Here is a 14,812-nt window from a genome sequence, read left to right as displayed (position 1 = left end):
AGGGGGCAGGTAAATGGGAGAGAGGTGCTTCCGAAAAGGGTTTTTTTTTGATCATGCAGTAGGTTAGATGCTTGTATTTATCTTTTGCCGACCACCGTTTCTGCACCGTTTCTCGCTGCTTCTGAACCGTCTCTCCTTCCCCCTGCTGCTCAGTCCGATTCCTTGACTTTGTCTTTGATAGTCAGGGCTCCTAGATTGTGATATATAATTGATTCACTTCTTTTTTCAGGTCTTTGTTGTAAGAGGGACCACAGGAAGCATCTGACTACTCTGCCATCTTGGCCCCGCCCCCAAAGTCTTTATATACTTTTAAAATTCTATTTTTTTTTTTGAGATTTAATTTTTTTTTTTATTACTCAGTATTTATTGTACTTCAGGTGAAGGTTTACAGAACAAATAGTTTCTCATTAAACAGTAGTACACATATTGTTTTATGACATTGGTTAACAACAACCCCATGACATGTCAACCCTCTCCCTAAAAAATTTCTGTTATTTTTCTGAAGATCCAACTGCTAGTTTTGAGAGATACTGACAGATATTAACTATAAAATAAAAACACTAAACTCTTCATGTATCTTTGAATATTTAGAACTTTATTATATTTTGACCTTCTGTAAATGAATTTAATAGCAACTTACTTTTTGCTTTTTTAGGACAGAGCACACAATTGTATATGACTATATTCTCATCGTTTATTATACTTACTATTATTTCAGTTTCTTTAAAACTAAATAAATTTATAATGATAGGCTTAAGTTCCCCTAAAGAAAATTATTTTGTTGATAAAACACTTTTAACATGTCCTCATAACAGTAGGTTTGACAAAAGTCAGTACGGTTGCTCTGCTTCTACTATTCCAAGTCATTGGACAAATCTAACTTGGAAATTATCATATGGTCAACATATTGGGGCATAGAATGTCATCTTACAGGAAGAAGATGACATCAGAAAGCTATAGCTTATATTGAGTAATTAATATGGTTTAGGCACTGTACCAAGCATTTGCCTCGTTATCGTATCTAATCCTCACAGTGTTTTTACTGAAATAGGTACTGTTATTCCTGTTTTAATGTAAGGAAATGGAGTCTGTGAATAGTTTTCACTTGTTTCAAGATGGATCCAGGATTTGAACACAGACCTGACTCCAAAACTTTACCTAATCGTACACATGAAGACAAGTATGAAATATAATTCAATAAAGTGACTTCCAACTTCTTATTAGCCTGAACAAGCCTTTTTTACACAATGGGTCCTTAAAATACGGATTATCAAACATGTGAATTATTATCTTTAAGGGAATATGCAGCACCTTCTTTCCTAAAGACGTTAAGAATTGGATACTTAGGGGCAGTCCTTTCTAAAGTCAAGAAGTTGATCTTTAACACTGCTTCTTTGAATGCTGGGACACTTTTACAGTAACAATTTTGGTTACTCAGGATCTGAAATGCATAATTATATGTAATATTTTATTAGACACTTTAACTTACCCATGTAGATGAATATATATACCTACGTACATATATACATATATATGCCCTTTTTAAGAAAATCAACATAAATATAACCCAAGATATTAAAGATAAGAGTATATACAATTTTTATCAAAATTAATAATAAGCTGGTATTTTGAAAAGAAAATTGGTCATAACCAATCATTGTACACTTTTATTTCTGAAAACTGAAAATTTCTTAGATCAAATTTGTGCCTCGATATGTGAGTTTGGACACAGTTCATTATATATTTTAACTTTACTCGAGACTATTTTAGAGTCTTTTTGGTTCCCTTTGTTATTAATAACAGTCTGGATCAAGTCCCTGCTCTTATGGAATGTACATTCAGAGAGGGAAGACCAAAAATAAACAAATACCAGGTGTTGAGCAGTGAGAAATAGTGTGAAAAACTAAAGCAGCAGGGTCATAGACTAGAGACCTACAGGGGCGCAAGGCAATTTATAGACAGAGTGGTCAGGCAAGGCCTCTCTGAGGTGGGGACATTTGAGCAGAGACCTGAATGAAGTGAGGGACAAGCAGTGCCACTCTCTGGAGGAAGATAGGCAAGGCAATATCAAAAGCAAAGGCTCTGAGGTAGGAACACAGTCAGCGTGTGTGAGGCACCACAAGACGGCAGGATGACTGGAATGGAATGAGCAACGGGCTGAGTGATAGGAGATGAGGTTGAAGGTAGCAGTAGGAATCAGATCATAAAAGGGTTTGTGGTCTAAGATTAGGAGTTAGGGATTTTATTTTATATGTGAAGGGAAACCATTAGAATGGTTTAAACGGGGAGAGATGATCTGACTTACATTTTTAAAAGATCACTCTGGCTACTGTATGATGAATGCATAGATTATAATGAAATACAGGAATAGAAGCAGGACAGACATTTAGGAGTCTATTTAAATAGTCCAGGTGAGGGATGGAATACCTTGGACTAGGGTGATAGTGATGGAGGTATAAAGAAGTGGTCAACTTGAGATCTATGTAGAAGGTAAAACCTGTAAGACTGGCTGATGGATTGGAAGGTAGGGTGTGGGGGAAGCAGAGAAGTCAGTGATGACACCTAGTGTGTGACGTGAGCACCGAGAATGGTGATTCCATTTACTGACGTGGATCACTTACAGAGGATGGGCATTTGGGCAACACCTTATTCCTCATACTTTTCTGTAACTTTTAAATCCCCTTCCTCAAGCTACGTAAAATTAGACACGTGTTTCTATGACCTAGAAAGTTAATCCAGAGGAATTTAATTGTTTTTATACAGCTGTGTATCTAAGGAAAGACTCTACAAGTTCAGCTTTTCAGGTATGACTTTGTGCCAATGGCTTCAATAATTTTTAAATATCATTTTTCAGTGAGAATGCTGAAGCTGTTGCTCAACTTTTGACCCTGGCACGATGGATACAGACTGTTCTGGCCAGAATATCAGGTTACAATATGAAACATGCTAAAGGTTTGCTAACATTTGTTTTGTGTGTAGCTGTGTGAAAATTAAGTTTCAGAATCTTATCATTTTCTTTTGGAAAAAAAGTGATTATTACACTGAAATACGGTTTGCAAGCAGATTTGTTGAATTTCAGGAAAATAGAGGTTTTGAAGCCAAGACTAGGTTTGCCTTAAATCACTTCACTGTATTTAGTCATTTTTTGTACAGGAAAGCAGTATGTGACGTTGGTTACTCTGGAGTGAAACTGCTTGGATTAAAATTTTGGATTCACCACTTTTTGGCTGTGTGATCTTGGACAACCCACTTAACCTCTCTGTGCCTCAACTTCCTTATTTGCAAAGTGGGGATAATAATAGTATCTATCTCGTCAACTTAAGGATTAAATGAGTTATTATGTGTAAAATATTTAGAACAGTGCATGGTACATAGTAAGTGCTATACAAGGGTTAGCTCTTAGTATTACTTTATTAATATTGTTAATATATTATCAATTTAGTAATGACAAATATATCATTTTTAAAGCTGTTACCTTATTTGTATATCTTTATAACTGAGAGAGAATTGTGGCTGTTAATGAGAGATGAACTTAATAAAAGAAAAGGGGCATTTAAAAATTTGGTGACGAAAACTTTCTTTGCGAAGCTATAAATAAGTAGGGTGAAGGGGGCAACAATATTTAAAAAGGAATTATAGCTCTCATATCATTCCCTTGTTGGATCTAAAATGGACTAAAACTATACCTGGAAAATATTCCAGATTATTTTTAAGGTATTCTACTCAAAATATTTATGTTTTATTTCTGCCATCAATACTTTCCTATATTTACCCAGATTTTTCCTGATTAATTTACCATCTGCCATACTTAAATCATTTCTGTGCTTTCAGTCTTATACTTTTAAGAAAAATGAAGGGTACATCCAAAAGCTACAGAGAGCAAATAGGGATGGTGGTTTTATTTCTTATCACCATAGTCAACCCAAGTTACCAAGTATTTATTAAATGTTTTCTCATACGCTTAGCACTGTAAAGGCTTTTTTGTTCCCTGCCTTGATGACATCACAGATTTGCATGTTACTTTCTTAAGAGGAAATGGCATTAATAACCACATCTTTATAATTCAAAACAATAAGCCTCACAGGATTTTAGAGACAGGATTAATCAGTAGAGGCTGAAGTAGTAGGGGAAGGCATCATGGGAGAAAGTGGGATTTAATTTGGCCTTGGACCAAATCTGTAGGTAGTAGGGATAAGGAAAGCATTCAGGTAGAGAAAAAGAAACTGTATTTAGAGAAGTCTGAGCGTGGCATTTTCAGAGACGTTGAAAAAGTCTGGCCTACCTAAATGAAGGGTACACAGTGGGGAAAAGTGGAGAGCATGGGGCAGAGTTATGGAGAGTTGTGAATAATAACTTGGACTCGGTCGTTTAGAAACAGTTATGAAGAAAGATGGGCATCAGCAGTGACTGAGCTTGGCAATGTCCTGTCAATTCTCCTTCCTGCTTTATTAATTTTACAGTAGAATCTTTTTCACAAGTGGTGCTCATGGGGTGACATTTGTTAAAATCTATTTGCTGAAAACTCCTCTCACAAAAGACCTTATTTTGCTAAGAAGTACGTAGGTACTACTTTGCCTCTTGCTTACAGTACTGAGAGTTCAGTATATGAGGTTCTTATTCTTTATAGTGATTTTAAATGACATATATATATGTATGTATAAGAACGGAGGTGAGGAGGTAAGAGTCAGTGAATTTGAAATTAAATCAGTGGAAATTACCTAATCTGAAGAACAGAGAGAAATAAGATGCAGAAAAATTTAAAAATGACTTTAGGGACTATGGGACAATACTTTTTAAAAATCTGACATTTGTGTCCTTTAAGTACCAAAAAAAAAACAAAAAAGGATGGTGCAGAGAAAATATTTGAAGAAATAATGGCTAAAGACATCCCAAATTTTGTGAAAGACATAAATTTACAGATTAAAGAAGTGTAGTGAACTCAAATAGATTAAAGTCAAGGAAACCACACCCAAAGACATCATAATCAAATTGATGAACACAAAGGTTAAAGAAAAAATTCTTGAAAGCAGCCAGAAAAAACAAAACACATTTCATATACAGGAACAACAATTTGAATTCAATTAAGAAATGGAACCACAGAAACGGTTAGTACTCACCCAACGTCTTAGTAACAGTTAAGTGGCAGAGCAGGATTCAAACCCAGGCTGCTTGGTGTCAGATCCTTTACTCCTAATCACCAATATATGCTGCCTTACTAATAGAATATGATGCAGTCAGTAAAATTGGGAATATAGGTAGAGAGTTATTGACATGGAAAGACATTTGTAATCTATTAGGTGAAAAGCATAAGATATAATACCATATGATGTTGCCCTTTAAAAAAAAATCGATATATGTAACGTTTGTATGGAGAACAGAAGATATCATCCAAATTTTATCTGTGATTATCTGGGTGGAGATATTTAGTTATTTTTTGCTTATTTTTCTACAATGATCGTATATCATATAATTTTTTAAAATGTGAAAAGTATGTGTCAGATTAAAAAATATTTGTGATTTTTTTTTTCTTTTTCCTTTTAATTTATAAGGAGAAAACCCGGCAATTCCCATCTTGTTTAATCAAGGAATGGGTGATTCCACTTTTGAGTTCCATTCCATCCTGAGTTTTGGAGTTCAATCTTCGTAAGTGTCTAAATAGTTAAGAAAAGTATGTAAATAATTGTGGAAATAGGAGTGGAGAACAATTATTCCTTCTTCTTGCTTCCCTCCCTCCCTCTCTTCCATCCTTCTTTCTTTATTTGTAAAATTGTGTCTGTCTCCCAGTTTTTTATCTTGTTTCTTTCTCCCTGGAGTGTTATTTGTATTAATAAAATTAAACGGTTTGGGATATTAGAGTAATATGTATTAAGGTGAACCGTAAGAAATGGAATACTTGACTGTTTTTAACCAACAGTAATGTCAGTTCTGTATGATCCAAGGTAAGAAGACCAGAATTTATGAGACTTCAGTTAAAGTCACATCTAACTTGCTCTGCAACTTTTAAAAAAGTCTGAGACCACCCCTCCCCCAAATTAAGTTTTCTTGTATGTAAAATGGAGGTAATGGCCTCCTAACCTACCTTATAAGGTTACTGGAAAGACGTTTTGAAAATGTGAAGAGATTTTGAAAAATATGTACCAAAATCAGATATTATTATTTCATGAATACTATTTAGAATACATTTTTCTAGATATGTTTCTTGTTTATATTATCTATCCCATTGCTGCTGAAAATACTCGTTACTAATGGAAGTTTAGAAAATCAGAAATTATCATTCCAAGTACCTGGTATCTACCCATACACACACACACACACAGACACACAGACACACAGACACACACAGACACACACACAGACACACAGACACACAGACACACAGACACACACACACACACACACACACACACACACAGCCTTTTCCAGACACCAAAATTCTGTCTCCTCTGAATTTCACTTCCTGTTAAGTTTGTCCCTTAATTTGGACGCAGCTGTGATCATTTCCTACATCTTTTACAGGAAGTGAAGTTATATGGGTCACTATCATTTCTAAGAGGCACTTTTCTACCTAGAGGAAATAAGGGACTCTGATCTCTAATTTGACAAAAAATAATTTACATAAGTCAAAAGGAGTTAAATTGTTTCTATTTTTTCAGTATGTAATATGACTTTTCACTTGGTAGCTCCTTTAATAAATCATATATACATTTTTCTTACTTTATTTTTAGGATCAAATATTCTAATAGCATCAAGGAAATGGTCATTCTCTTTGCCACAACAATTTATAGAATTGGACTGAAAGTGCCTCCTGATGAAACTGATCCTCGAATCCCCATGATGACCTGGAGCACGTGTGCTTTCACTCTTCAGGCAATTGGTAAAGCCACTGGAGTTTTCATAGAAAAAGAATTAACATTGATTGACCTTAAATTTCTTCCAGTTTTTTTTTTTTTTTTTTTTCCTGATGGCTCGGAATAGTTTGGTTTGTTAAACGATAATTCGTATTTCAATAAATGAGTGTAGCCTGATGACAGTAAGTCTGAGTTTTTAAATATTGATCTCTTTTCAACTCTTTGAAGGCCGTATGCCTCAGAAGCTGAAAACATTTGAAAAGAATAGCATGCAGCAAGCTACAGCCAAAAGGTGGCAGATTTACAACACTAAAGGATTAAGAAGGAAGGGCGTGCAGAGGAAGAATTAACCCAGAAATGTTTAGTTATTTTTCTTTCTTTTATAATTTGATAGAAAAAGTGAAAGAAACGAAAGTCACCTAAAAAGTAGCCAGAAAAGGGAAAGGAAGACTGAGAGATAAGCAGGCAGGAACCAACCAGGTGTTAAGGGAAGCCTACAGTCAGATTCTCTTATTGCTGCTATACTGAAAGCTTCCTATAGAAAAGTGTGGTAGTGAAGAATTGCTTGTTGTTGTTAGGTGCCATTGAGTCAATTCCGACTCATAGCGACCCTGTGTACAACAGAAGGAAAGACTGCCTGGTCCTGCACAATCGTTGCTATACTTGACTTCAGTTCATTGTTGTAGCCACTGTGTCAGTCCATCTTGCTGAGGGTCTTCCTCTTTTTTGCCAACTGTCTACTTTACCAAGCGTGATGTCCTTCTCCAGCAACTGGTCCCTCCTGATAATGTGTCCAAAGTACATGAGATGAAGTCTCACCATCCTCGCTTCTAAGGAGCGTTCTGGCTGTACTTCTTCCAAGACAGATTTGTTTGTTCTTTTGGCAGTCCATATTATATTCAATATTCTTCACCAACACCAGTTCAAAGGCATCAGTTCTTCTTTGGTCTTCCTTATTGATTGTCCAGCTTTCCCATGCATTTGAGGCAATTAAAAACACCTTAGGTTTTTAAAATAGCACATTTGCCCATTACAGTCATGAAATACTGTACTATATGAAAAATAATTAAGAATTGTAATTCCTTCATGTCATCTTCGATCCAAGCCATTGTCAGTCTCTCTTTTTACTATGTATGTATTTCTGGTAGTTGTTTTTAATAGAATCTACTGTATTTTCTTCATTTAAATATGTTTTTGTAATACAAGAAACTGTTTTATCATTTGAATTAAGTAGAGTGAAGCACTTCTTTCCCAAAGCCTTCCTGCATGCCAGCACCAGTCTCTATGCACAGATTTTAGAAGTCACTTCTAAACTTGTTATACTTAAAATCATTGGTATAAGAGAATATGCTAGTTTATATTTTTCCTTGATCAAATAAAGTAATAGAAAAAATGAAGTATAAGTAGAATAGAACCTGAACAAATTGGTAAGAAATGTGAAGCATTCTCTTGGAATTATGATCTGCTAAATCTCTTCAGATTTTCAGTAAAGGTATTTTATACTTCATTGTATTTGGGAAGACAAGTGTTAGGAATCAGGATTTTATTCAGACCTGGAACATAACAAAGGATCACAGTTTTGTCATAAAGGAGATAAATTCACTGGACAGAGGACTGAATCTTGCTTTTAATAGGTGGTTCAGTAACCTGATGTTGTTAGGTGCTGTTGAGTCAGTTCCTACTCGTAGCGATCCTGTGTACCACAGAATGGAACACTGCCCGGTCCTGCGCCATCCTCATGATCATGGTTATGCTTAAGCCCGTTGTTACAGCTACTATGTCAATCCATCTCGTTAAGGTCTTCCTCTTTTTCGCTGACCCTCTGCTTTACCAAGCATGATGTCCTTCTCCAGGGACTGATCCCCCCTGATAACATGTCCAAAGTATTTGAGATGTAGTCTTGCCATCCTCGCTTCTAAGAAACATTCTGACTGTACTTCTTCCAAGACAGATGTGTTTGTTCTTTTGGCAGTCCATGGTATATTCAGTGTTCTCCAACACCGTAATTCACAGACATCAATTCTTTATCTGTGTTCCTTATTCGTTGCCCATCTTTCACATGCATATGAGGCAGTTGAAAACACCATGGCTTGGGTCAGGTGCACCTTAGTCCTTGAAGTGACATCTTTGCTTTTGAACACTTGAAAGCAGTCTTTGGCAGCAGATTTGCCCAGTGCAATTTGTCGTTTGATTTCCTGACTGCTGCCGCCACAGATGTTAATTGTGAATTCAAGTAAAATGAAATCCTTGACAACTTTAATCTTTTCTACATTTATCATGATGTTCCTTATTGGTCCAGTTGTGAGGATTTTTGTTTTCTTTATGTTGAGGTATAATCCATACTGAAGGCTGTAGTCTTTGATCCATCAGTAAGTGCTTCAGGTCCTCTTCACTTTCAGCAAACAAGGTTGTGTCATCTGCATATCGCAGGTTCTTCCTCCAGTACTGATGCTGCGTACTTCTTCATATAGTCCAGCTTTTCAGATTAGTCAAATAGAGTCCCGTTATTAGGTTGTTGTCCTAATCTGAGGAGCTGGACAGTAACCTAGTAATTGGATTCTTTTGCACTAATACAGTGTTACATTGTGTTCCCTGTAGAGCTTTTTCCATCCAGTGGGCACGTGCGCTACTTTATTTCTAGTACATAAGCAGCTAGCTTTTACCTCATTCCTATGGGGATGGAGAGACATTTATAGGATGTGTTGGCGTAGGATAATAGTTGAGGCATCAAACCAAAAGGGTCCTCTATTATCTACGCAAAAGATGGAAAAAATAAAATAGGAAGTAAGCCTTTCATACTCATAGCTATATCTGCTGCCGAGAATCAGTGAAAATGGTGTAACTTAACAATAAAATCCCTAGCCAACAAGGCAAAATATATTTCTGAATCCATGTGTTTTTGGTTATTTTCCAATTCATCTTTTTTTCTATTTTGGTATGCTCTCAATCTTGTTAAATAATGCCTATAAGAATGATAAAGTTACTTTTATCTGCCTTACGTATTATTTTAAAACAAAATGTGTTTCTGGTAGTTGTTTTTAATAGAATCTACTGTGTTTTCTTCATATAATTTAAAAATTATATGACTTAAAATTATGTGACATAAAAAATCATATGACTAAATATAAAATTGCCTGTTTAAAATATTTTTACATGAAAGAGATGTTAAAAGGAGTAAAAGGGAAACAGGCTGCTTTCTTTTTCCCACACATGTGTTGTAGATTTATAATTTATAAATTATATACATTTGCTTTCCTCATTCAAAAATTATGAAATTTTGCCATAGACTTAACCATGAGACTTTGAAGTGGCAAATGTGTAAATCATGTGGTCAGAAATATAATCAGTTAAAGGAAAACTGATAGAATTGTAGCAGAATTCAAGATTCATTATTTTTATGTTTTTCTTGTTCTTTGAGAAAACCTATTGGGAGATGAAGGAAAACCCCTGTTTGGAGCACTTCAGAATAGACAGGTACGTGTATTCCGATAGGGTATATGCAACTTCTCGTGTGCTTTGTTTGGGGAGTCCACAGTTAGTTTATTAATTATTTGATTTTTATTCACCCCCTTTTCTGTAAAAATGAGCAGAATTCTATAAAAAAGTAAGCCCCTTGCTTCTTATAGGAGACTGAATGGCCAGTGTTGTGCATTATACAGAGCTTACTTGATCTTGCTGGTTAAACGTAACTCACAAACAAAGAGATTTCAGGTGATAGATGATTGCTTTTCTCCCCTGTCTGTTTATTGCCAAGTCAGATTCCTGGTATCTCCTACATTGTTTGTCCCTTACTAACTTTACACCGTCAAACAACATGGAGTGTTAATGCTGGCTTAGTTCTAGATAAATCATCGTAGTGAATTAAAAAAAAACAAACAAAAAAACTAAGCCATGGCTCCTTGCTTGGCAGATGCTGGCACTATGACAGGACTATACTCCTACCTCAGGCCGAAGCCTCAGAATGTAGAAAAAAACCAAAAACCCCACTTTAGTCGAGTCAGTTCCAAATCACAGGGACCCCATAGGGTTTCCAAGGCTGTAAATCTACAGAAACAGACTGCCTCGTCTCTTTCCTGAGGAACCACTGGTGATTTTGAACTGCCAACCTTTCAGTTAATAGTCCAGTGCTTTAACCACTGCATGACCAGGGCTCCTTTCATAATATAGAGGATGCTGAAAAACAGTGCTCAAAAAAATATGCTCAGTAGCCGCATAGAGACAGAAGAGACAATTGGAGATTCCTCAGACCACCTTCCTCCTTGCCAGTGTCCTTCTCTTTTCCTGACAGCTGGCACAGAGGACTTGTAGTTCACAGACGTTTCCCCACAGTTCCCTTCCTGCCATTGGGAAAGCAGAAGACCTATTCCCTGAAGTCAGTAGTGTTCAGCCATCATTTTAGAATGTCTGCAAATATATTTGCTCACGCCTCAATAGAGTAAACTAGACCAGACATTGAGAAATTGACTCTGGAGAAAATGAGTACTTAAATGAGAATTGAAATGGTTGTAGCTTTAATCCTCTTTATCATGGCAAAAACTATTAGAAACTTGGTAAGATCATAAAACTTTTAGAGGTATTTAAGAATATTGTAATTTTCTCATAACATGGGGGAAGCAGGAGCTCATTATGCTGAGTGAATTTAGTCAGTCACAGAAGGACAAGTACTGTGTAAGACCGCTATTATAAGAACTCAAGAAAAGGTTTAAACACAGAAGAAAACATTCTTTGATGGTTACGAGGGTAGGGAGGGAGGGTGAGGGTGATTTATGAACTAGATAGTAGATAAGAATTGTCTTAGGTGAAGGGAAGGACAGCACACACTACAGGGCGGTCAGCACAACTGGACTAAACCAAAGCTAAGAAGTTTCCTAAATACAGTCAAACACTTTGAGAGACACAGTAGCAGGGGTAGGGGCCTGGGGACCATGCTTTCAGGGGACATCTAGGTCAATTGGCATAACAAAGCTTATTAAGAAAATGTTCTGCATCCTACTTTGGTGAGTGGTGTCTGGGGTCTTAAAAGCTACTGAGCAGCCATCTAAAATGCATCAGTTGGTCCCAACTACCTGGAGTAAAGGAGAAGGAAGAACACCAAAGACACAAGGGAAGTATTAGCCCAAGAGACAGCAAGGGCCAAATAAACCAGAGAGTTCATCAGCCTGAGACCAAAAGAACCAGATGGTGCCTGGCTACCACCAATGACCGCCCTGACAGGGAACACAACAGAGAGTCCCGGATGGAGCAGGAGAAGGGTGGGGTGCAGAACTCAAACTCTAGTAAGAAGACCAGACTTAATGGTCTGACTGAGACTAGAGGAACCCTGGAAAGCATGGCTCCTGGATTCTCTCTCATCCCAGAACTAAAACAATTTCCGAGGCCAACTCTTTAGACAGGGATTAGACTGGACTGTGGGACATAAAGTGATACTCGTGAGGAGCGTGTCTCTTAGCTCAAGTAGATGCAAGAGACTAAATGGGCGGCTTCTGTCCGGAGGTGAGATGGGAAGGCAGAGAGGGTTAGGAGCTGGTTGAATGGACATGGGGAATCAGAGGTGGAAAGGAGGAGTGTTCTGTCACAGTACAGGGAGAGCAATTAGGGTCACATAACAGTGTATGTATAAATTTTTGTATGGGAGATTAACTTGAAATGTAAATTTCATTTAAACTACAACAATAAAAAAATTAAAAAAGTATTGTAATTTATTTGCAAGAATGGAAAGTATATGATGAGTCTGTAACTAATTCTGGTGGACTGGAATTGGTTTTCACAGTGAGTGACTTAGGTCTGTCAGCTTTCCTTACCTTCCTTCCACTCTCTTACAATCTAGCACAATGGTCTGAAAGCATTAATGCAGTTCGCAGTTGCACAGAGGATTACCTGCCCTCAGGTCCTGATACAGAAACATCTGGTTCGCCTGCTATCAGGTAGAGTCTTCTCTGAATTATTGCGGTTATTATTTACATGTCTTTTTCTACTGCCTGACAGTGTTTGTTTCACTGGGAAATACTACATTCCAATAATTTTGAGCACTGACTAATTAAAAAAAAAAAAAAAAGCTTTTGCTGTAATCTCTGCAGTTTTATAAACCATATTTTCCAAATGTTTTCAACTCACATCCTTTCTATTCACGTAACTTTCTCCACCTGGACTCCCTGCCTTTTGGAATCAATATCCACGACTGCCAATATCCTTGGGTCCGCAGTCTGGTTGGAAAAGAGAACAATAATATGGATAGATCATTTTAAAATATGTTGAATTTCATTGGCAAATCAAAGTCAAAATCATGTAAAAAAATAGAAATGCTGAGTGTGGTAATCTCAGAACACAAGTGCGTGTCCTTTAAGAGGCAGGCTATAACAGATCTTATTTTCTCATATTCTAACGAGTTAAAAATTTACTAAAACCTCATGTGGTGCTCTTAATTAATATAGAAATTAAAAGAAGAATTAGATTATGCAGTAGAAGCTGACTTTGCTTTTAGCATTTTGTTGTTGACGTTGTCAGATGCCATCAGGTTGGTTCCAACTCACAGTGACCCTGTGTACAGCAGAGCTAAACACTGCCCAGTCCTGCTCCATCTCCATGGACGTTGTTATGCTCGACCCCATTGTTGCAGTCACTGTGTCAGTCCGTCTCATTGAGGGCCCTCCTCTTTTTCGCTGACCCTCTACTTTACCGAGCATGATGTCCTTCTCCAGGGACTAGCCCCCCCGATAACATGTCCAGAGTATGTAAGACGAAGTCTCGCCATCCTGCCTTCTAAGGAACGTTCTGGCTGTACTTCTTCCAAGACAAATTTGTTTATTGTTCTGGCAGTCTGTGGTATATTCAATATTCTTGGCCAACACCATAATTCAAAGGCATCAATTCTTCTTCGGGCTTCCTTATTCATTGCCCAGCTTTTGTATGATATGAGGCAGTTGAAAACACCATGGCTTGGGTCAGGCACACCTTAATCCTTAAAGTGGTATCTTTGTTTAGCATTTTGGTTCTCTGCATTTCCAGTTGGACATTTGAGTTCTAGTACAGGAGGCAAACAGGCCAGGTTTAGAAGGGCTTTTTATTAAGTCTCTTTGTTCATAAGTCCAGAATTTCACAGGTAGGGGTGGTGGCACAGTGGTTAAAGCACTCAGCTGTTAACTGAAGGTTTGAACCTACCAGCCTTTCTGTGGGAGAAAAGACCTGGAGATCAGCTGCCATAAAGATTTCAGCCTAGGAAACCCTATGGGGTAGTTCTACCCTGTCCGATAGGGTCACTATGAGTCAGAATCAACTTGACAGCACACAGCAACAAAGGGGGATTTAAACTTGCACTGTCCAGATACATTTCTAACAAATACAAGAGTTATTTGTTTTCTAAAGCTTTAAAGCCATGCATAGTTTTCTTACAGCAGCATTTGTTCCCAAAATAGACCAGCTTCACTACCTTGAAAATCTGTTGAGGCCGGCAACTTTTCTCCTGCTTAATCCACACAAGCTTCTTAGGGAGCTCTTCCTGAGCAGCTTCCTGCTGGCTATGGTGACCCGGGGATTCCACAGCTCCATCCAAGGCTGCTGCCCAAGCTTTATTATACTTCCACCTTGCTTAGCTTTTATGTTTTCATATTGATTTCCGGCCATCTCCTGAATTAACATTGTGCTAATAGGAATGTATTAGTGTTGCTGATTTCCTAGCCACACACTTAAAAGTTTTTCCTATTTTTCATTTACTTTTTTCTCTTGCTGGTCAGTTACACAGGTCCAGACCTTTTCATGAGTTACATGTGCCTGTCTTTGTTCTTTGGAACTCTTCCTATTTTAAACAGCTCATCCTCTTTGCGTGGGCAGCATCTCACTTAATTACTGTTTCGTGTTTGGTTTATTTCTTATCTTCTTCCTTTCAGTCATAGTGTCAGCCCCTGTTTTTACCAGCACTTCCACATAACCCCACTGCTTCTGCACTCATCACTCCACGTGGGGCTTCT

General features: G+C 37.3%; 1 protein-coding gene across 7 annotated transcripts in view; it reads left to right on the top strand.

The window, feature by feature from the left end:
* Positions 1–14,812, top strand: part of UBR1 (ubiquitin protein ligase E3 component n-recognin 1) — a 129,549-nt gene that overhangs the window by 96,936 nt on the left and 17,801 nt on the right. For all 7 annotated transcript variants that reach the window (XM_023735189.1, XM_004380676.2, XM_023735191.1 and 4 more), the window contains 5 exons: positions 2,855–2,952; positions 5,550–5,643; positions 6,726–6,874; positions 10,267–10,322; positions 12,676–12,772. In XM_023735189.1, coding sequence (XP_023590957.1) covers positions 2,855–2,952; positions 5,550–5,643; positions 6,726–6,874; positions 10,267–10,322; positions 12,676–12,772 — 494 coding nt within the window. The remainder of the gene's footprint in view (positions 1–2,854; positions 2,953–5,549; positions 5,644–6,725; positions 6,875–10,266; positions 10,323–12,675; positions 12,773–14,812) is intronic.

The sequence above is a fragment of the Trichechus manatus genome, unplaced genomic scaffold (assembly GCF_000243295.1).
Source record: "Trichechus manatus latirostris isolate Lorelei unplaced genomic scaffold, TriManLat1.0 scaffold00076, whole genome shotgun sequence".
Taxonomy (NCBI): Eukaryota; Metazoa; Chordata; class Mammalia; order Sirenia; family Trichechidae; genus Trichechus; species Trichechus manatus.
The sequence above is the reverse complement of the archived record's forward strand: the minus strand, read 5'-3'. Positions and strand labels throughout refer to the sequence as shown.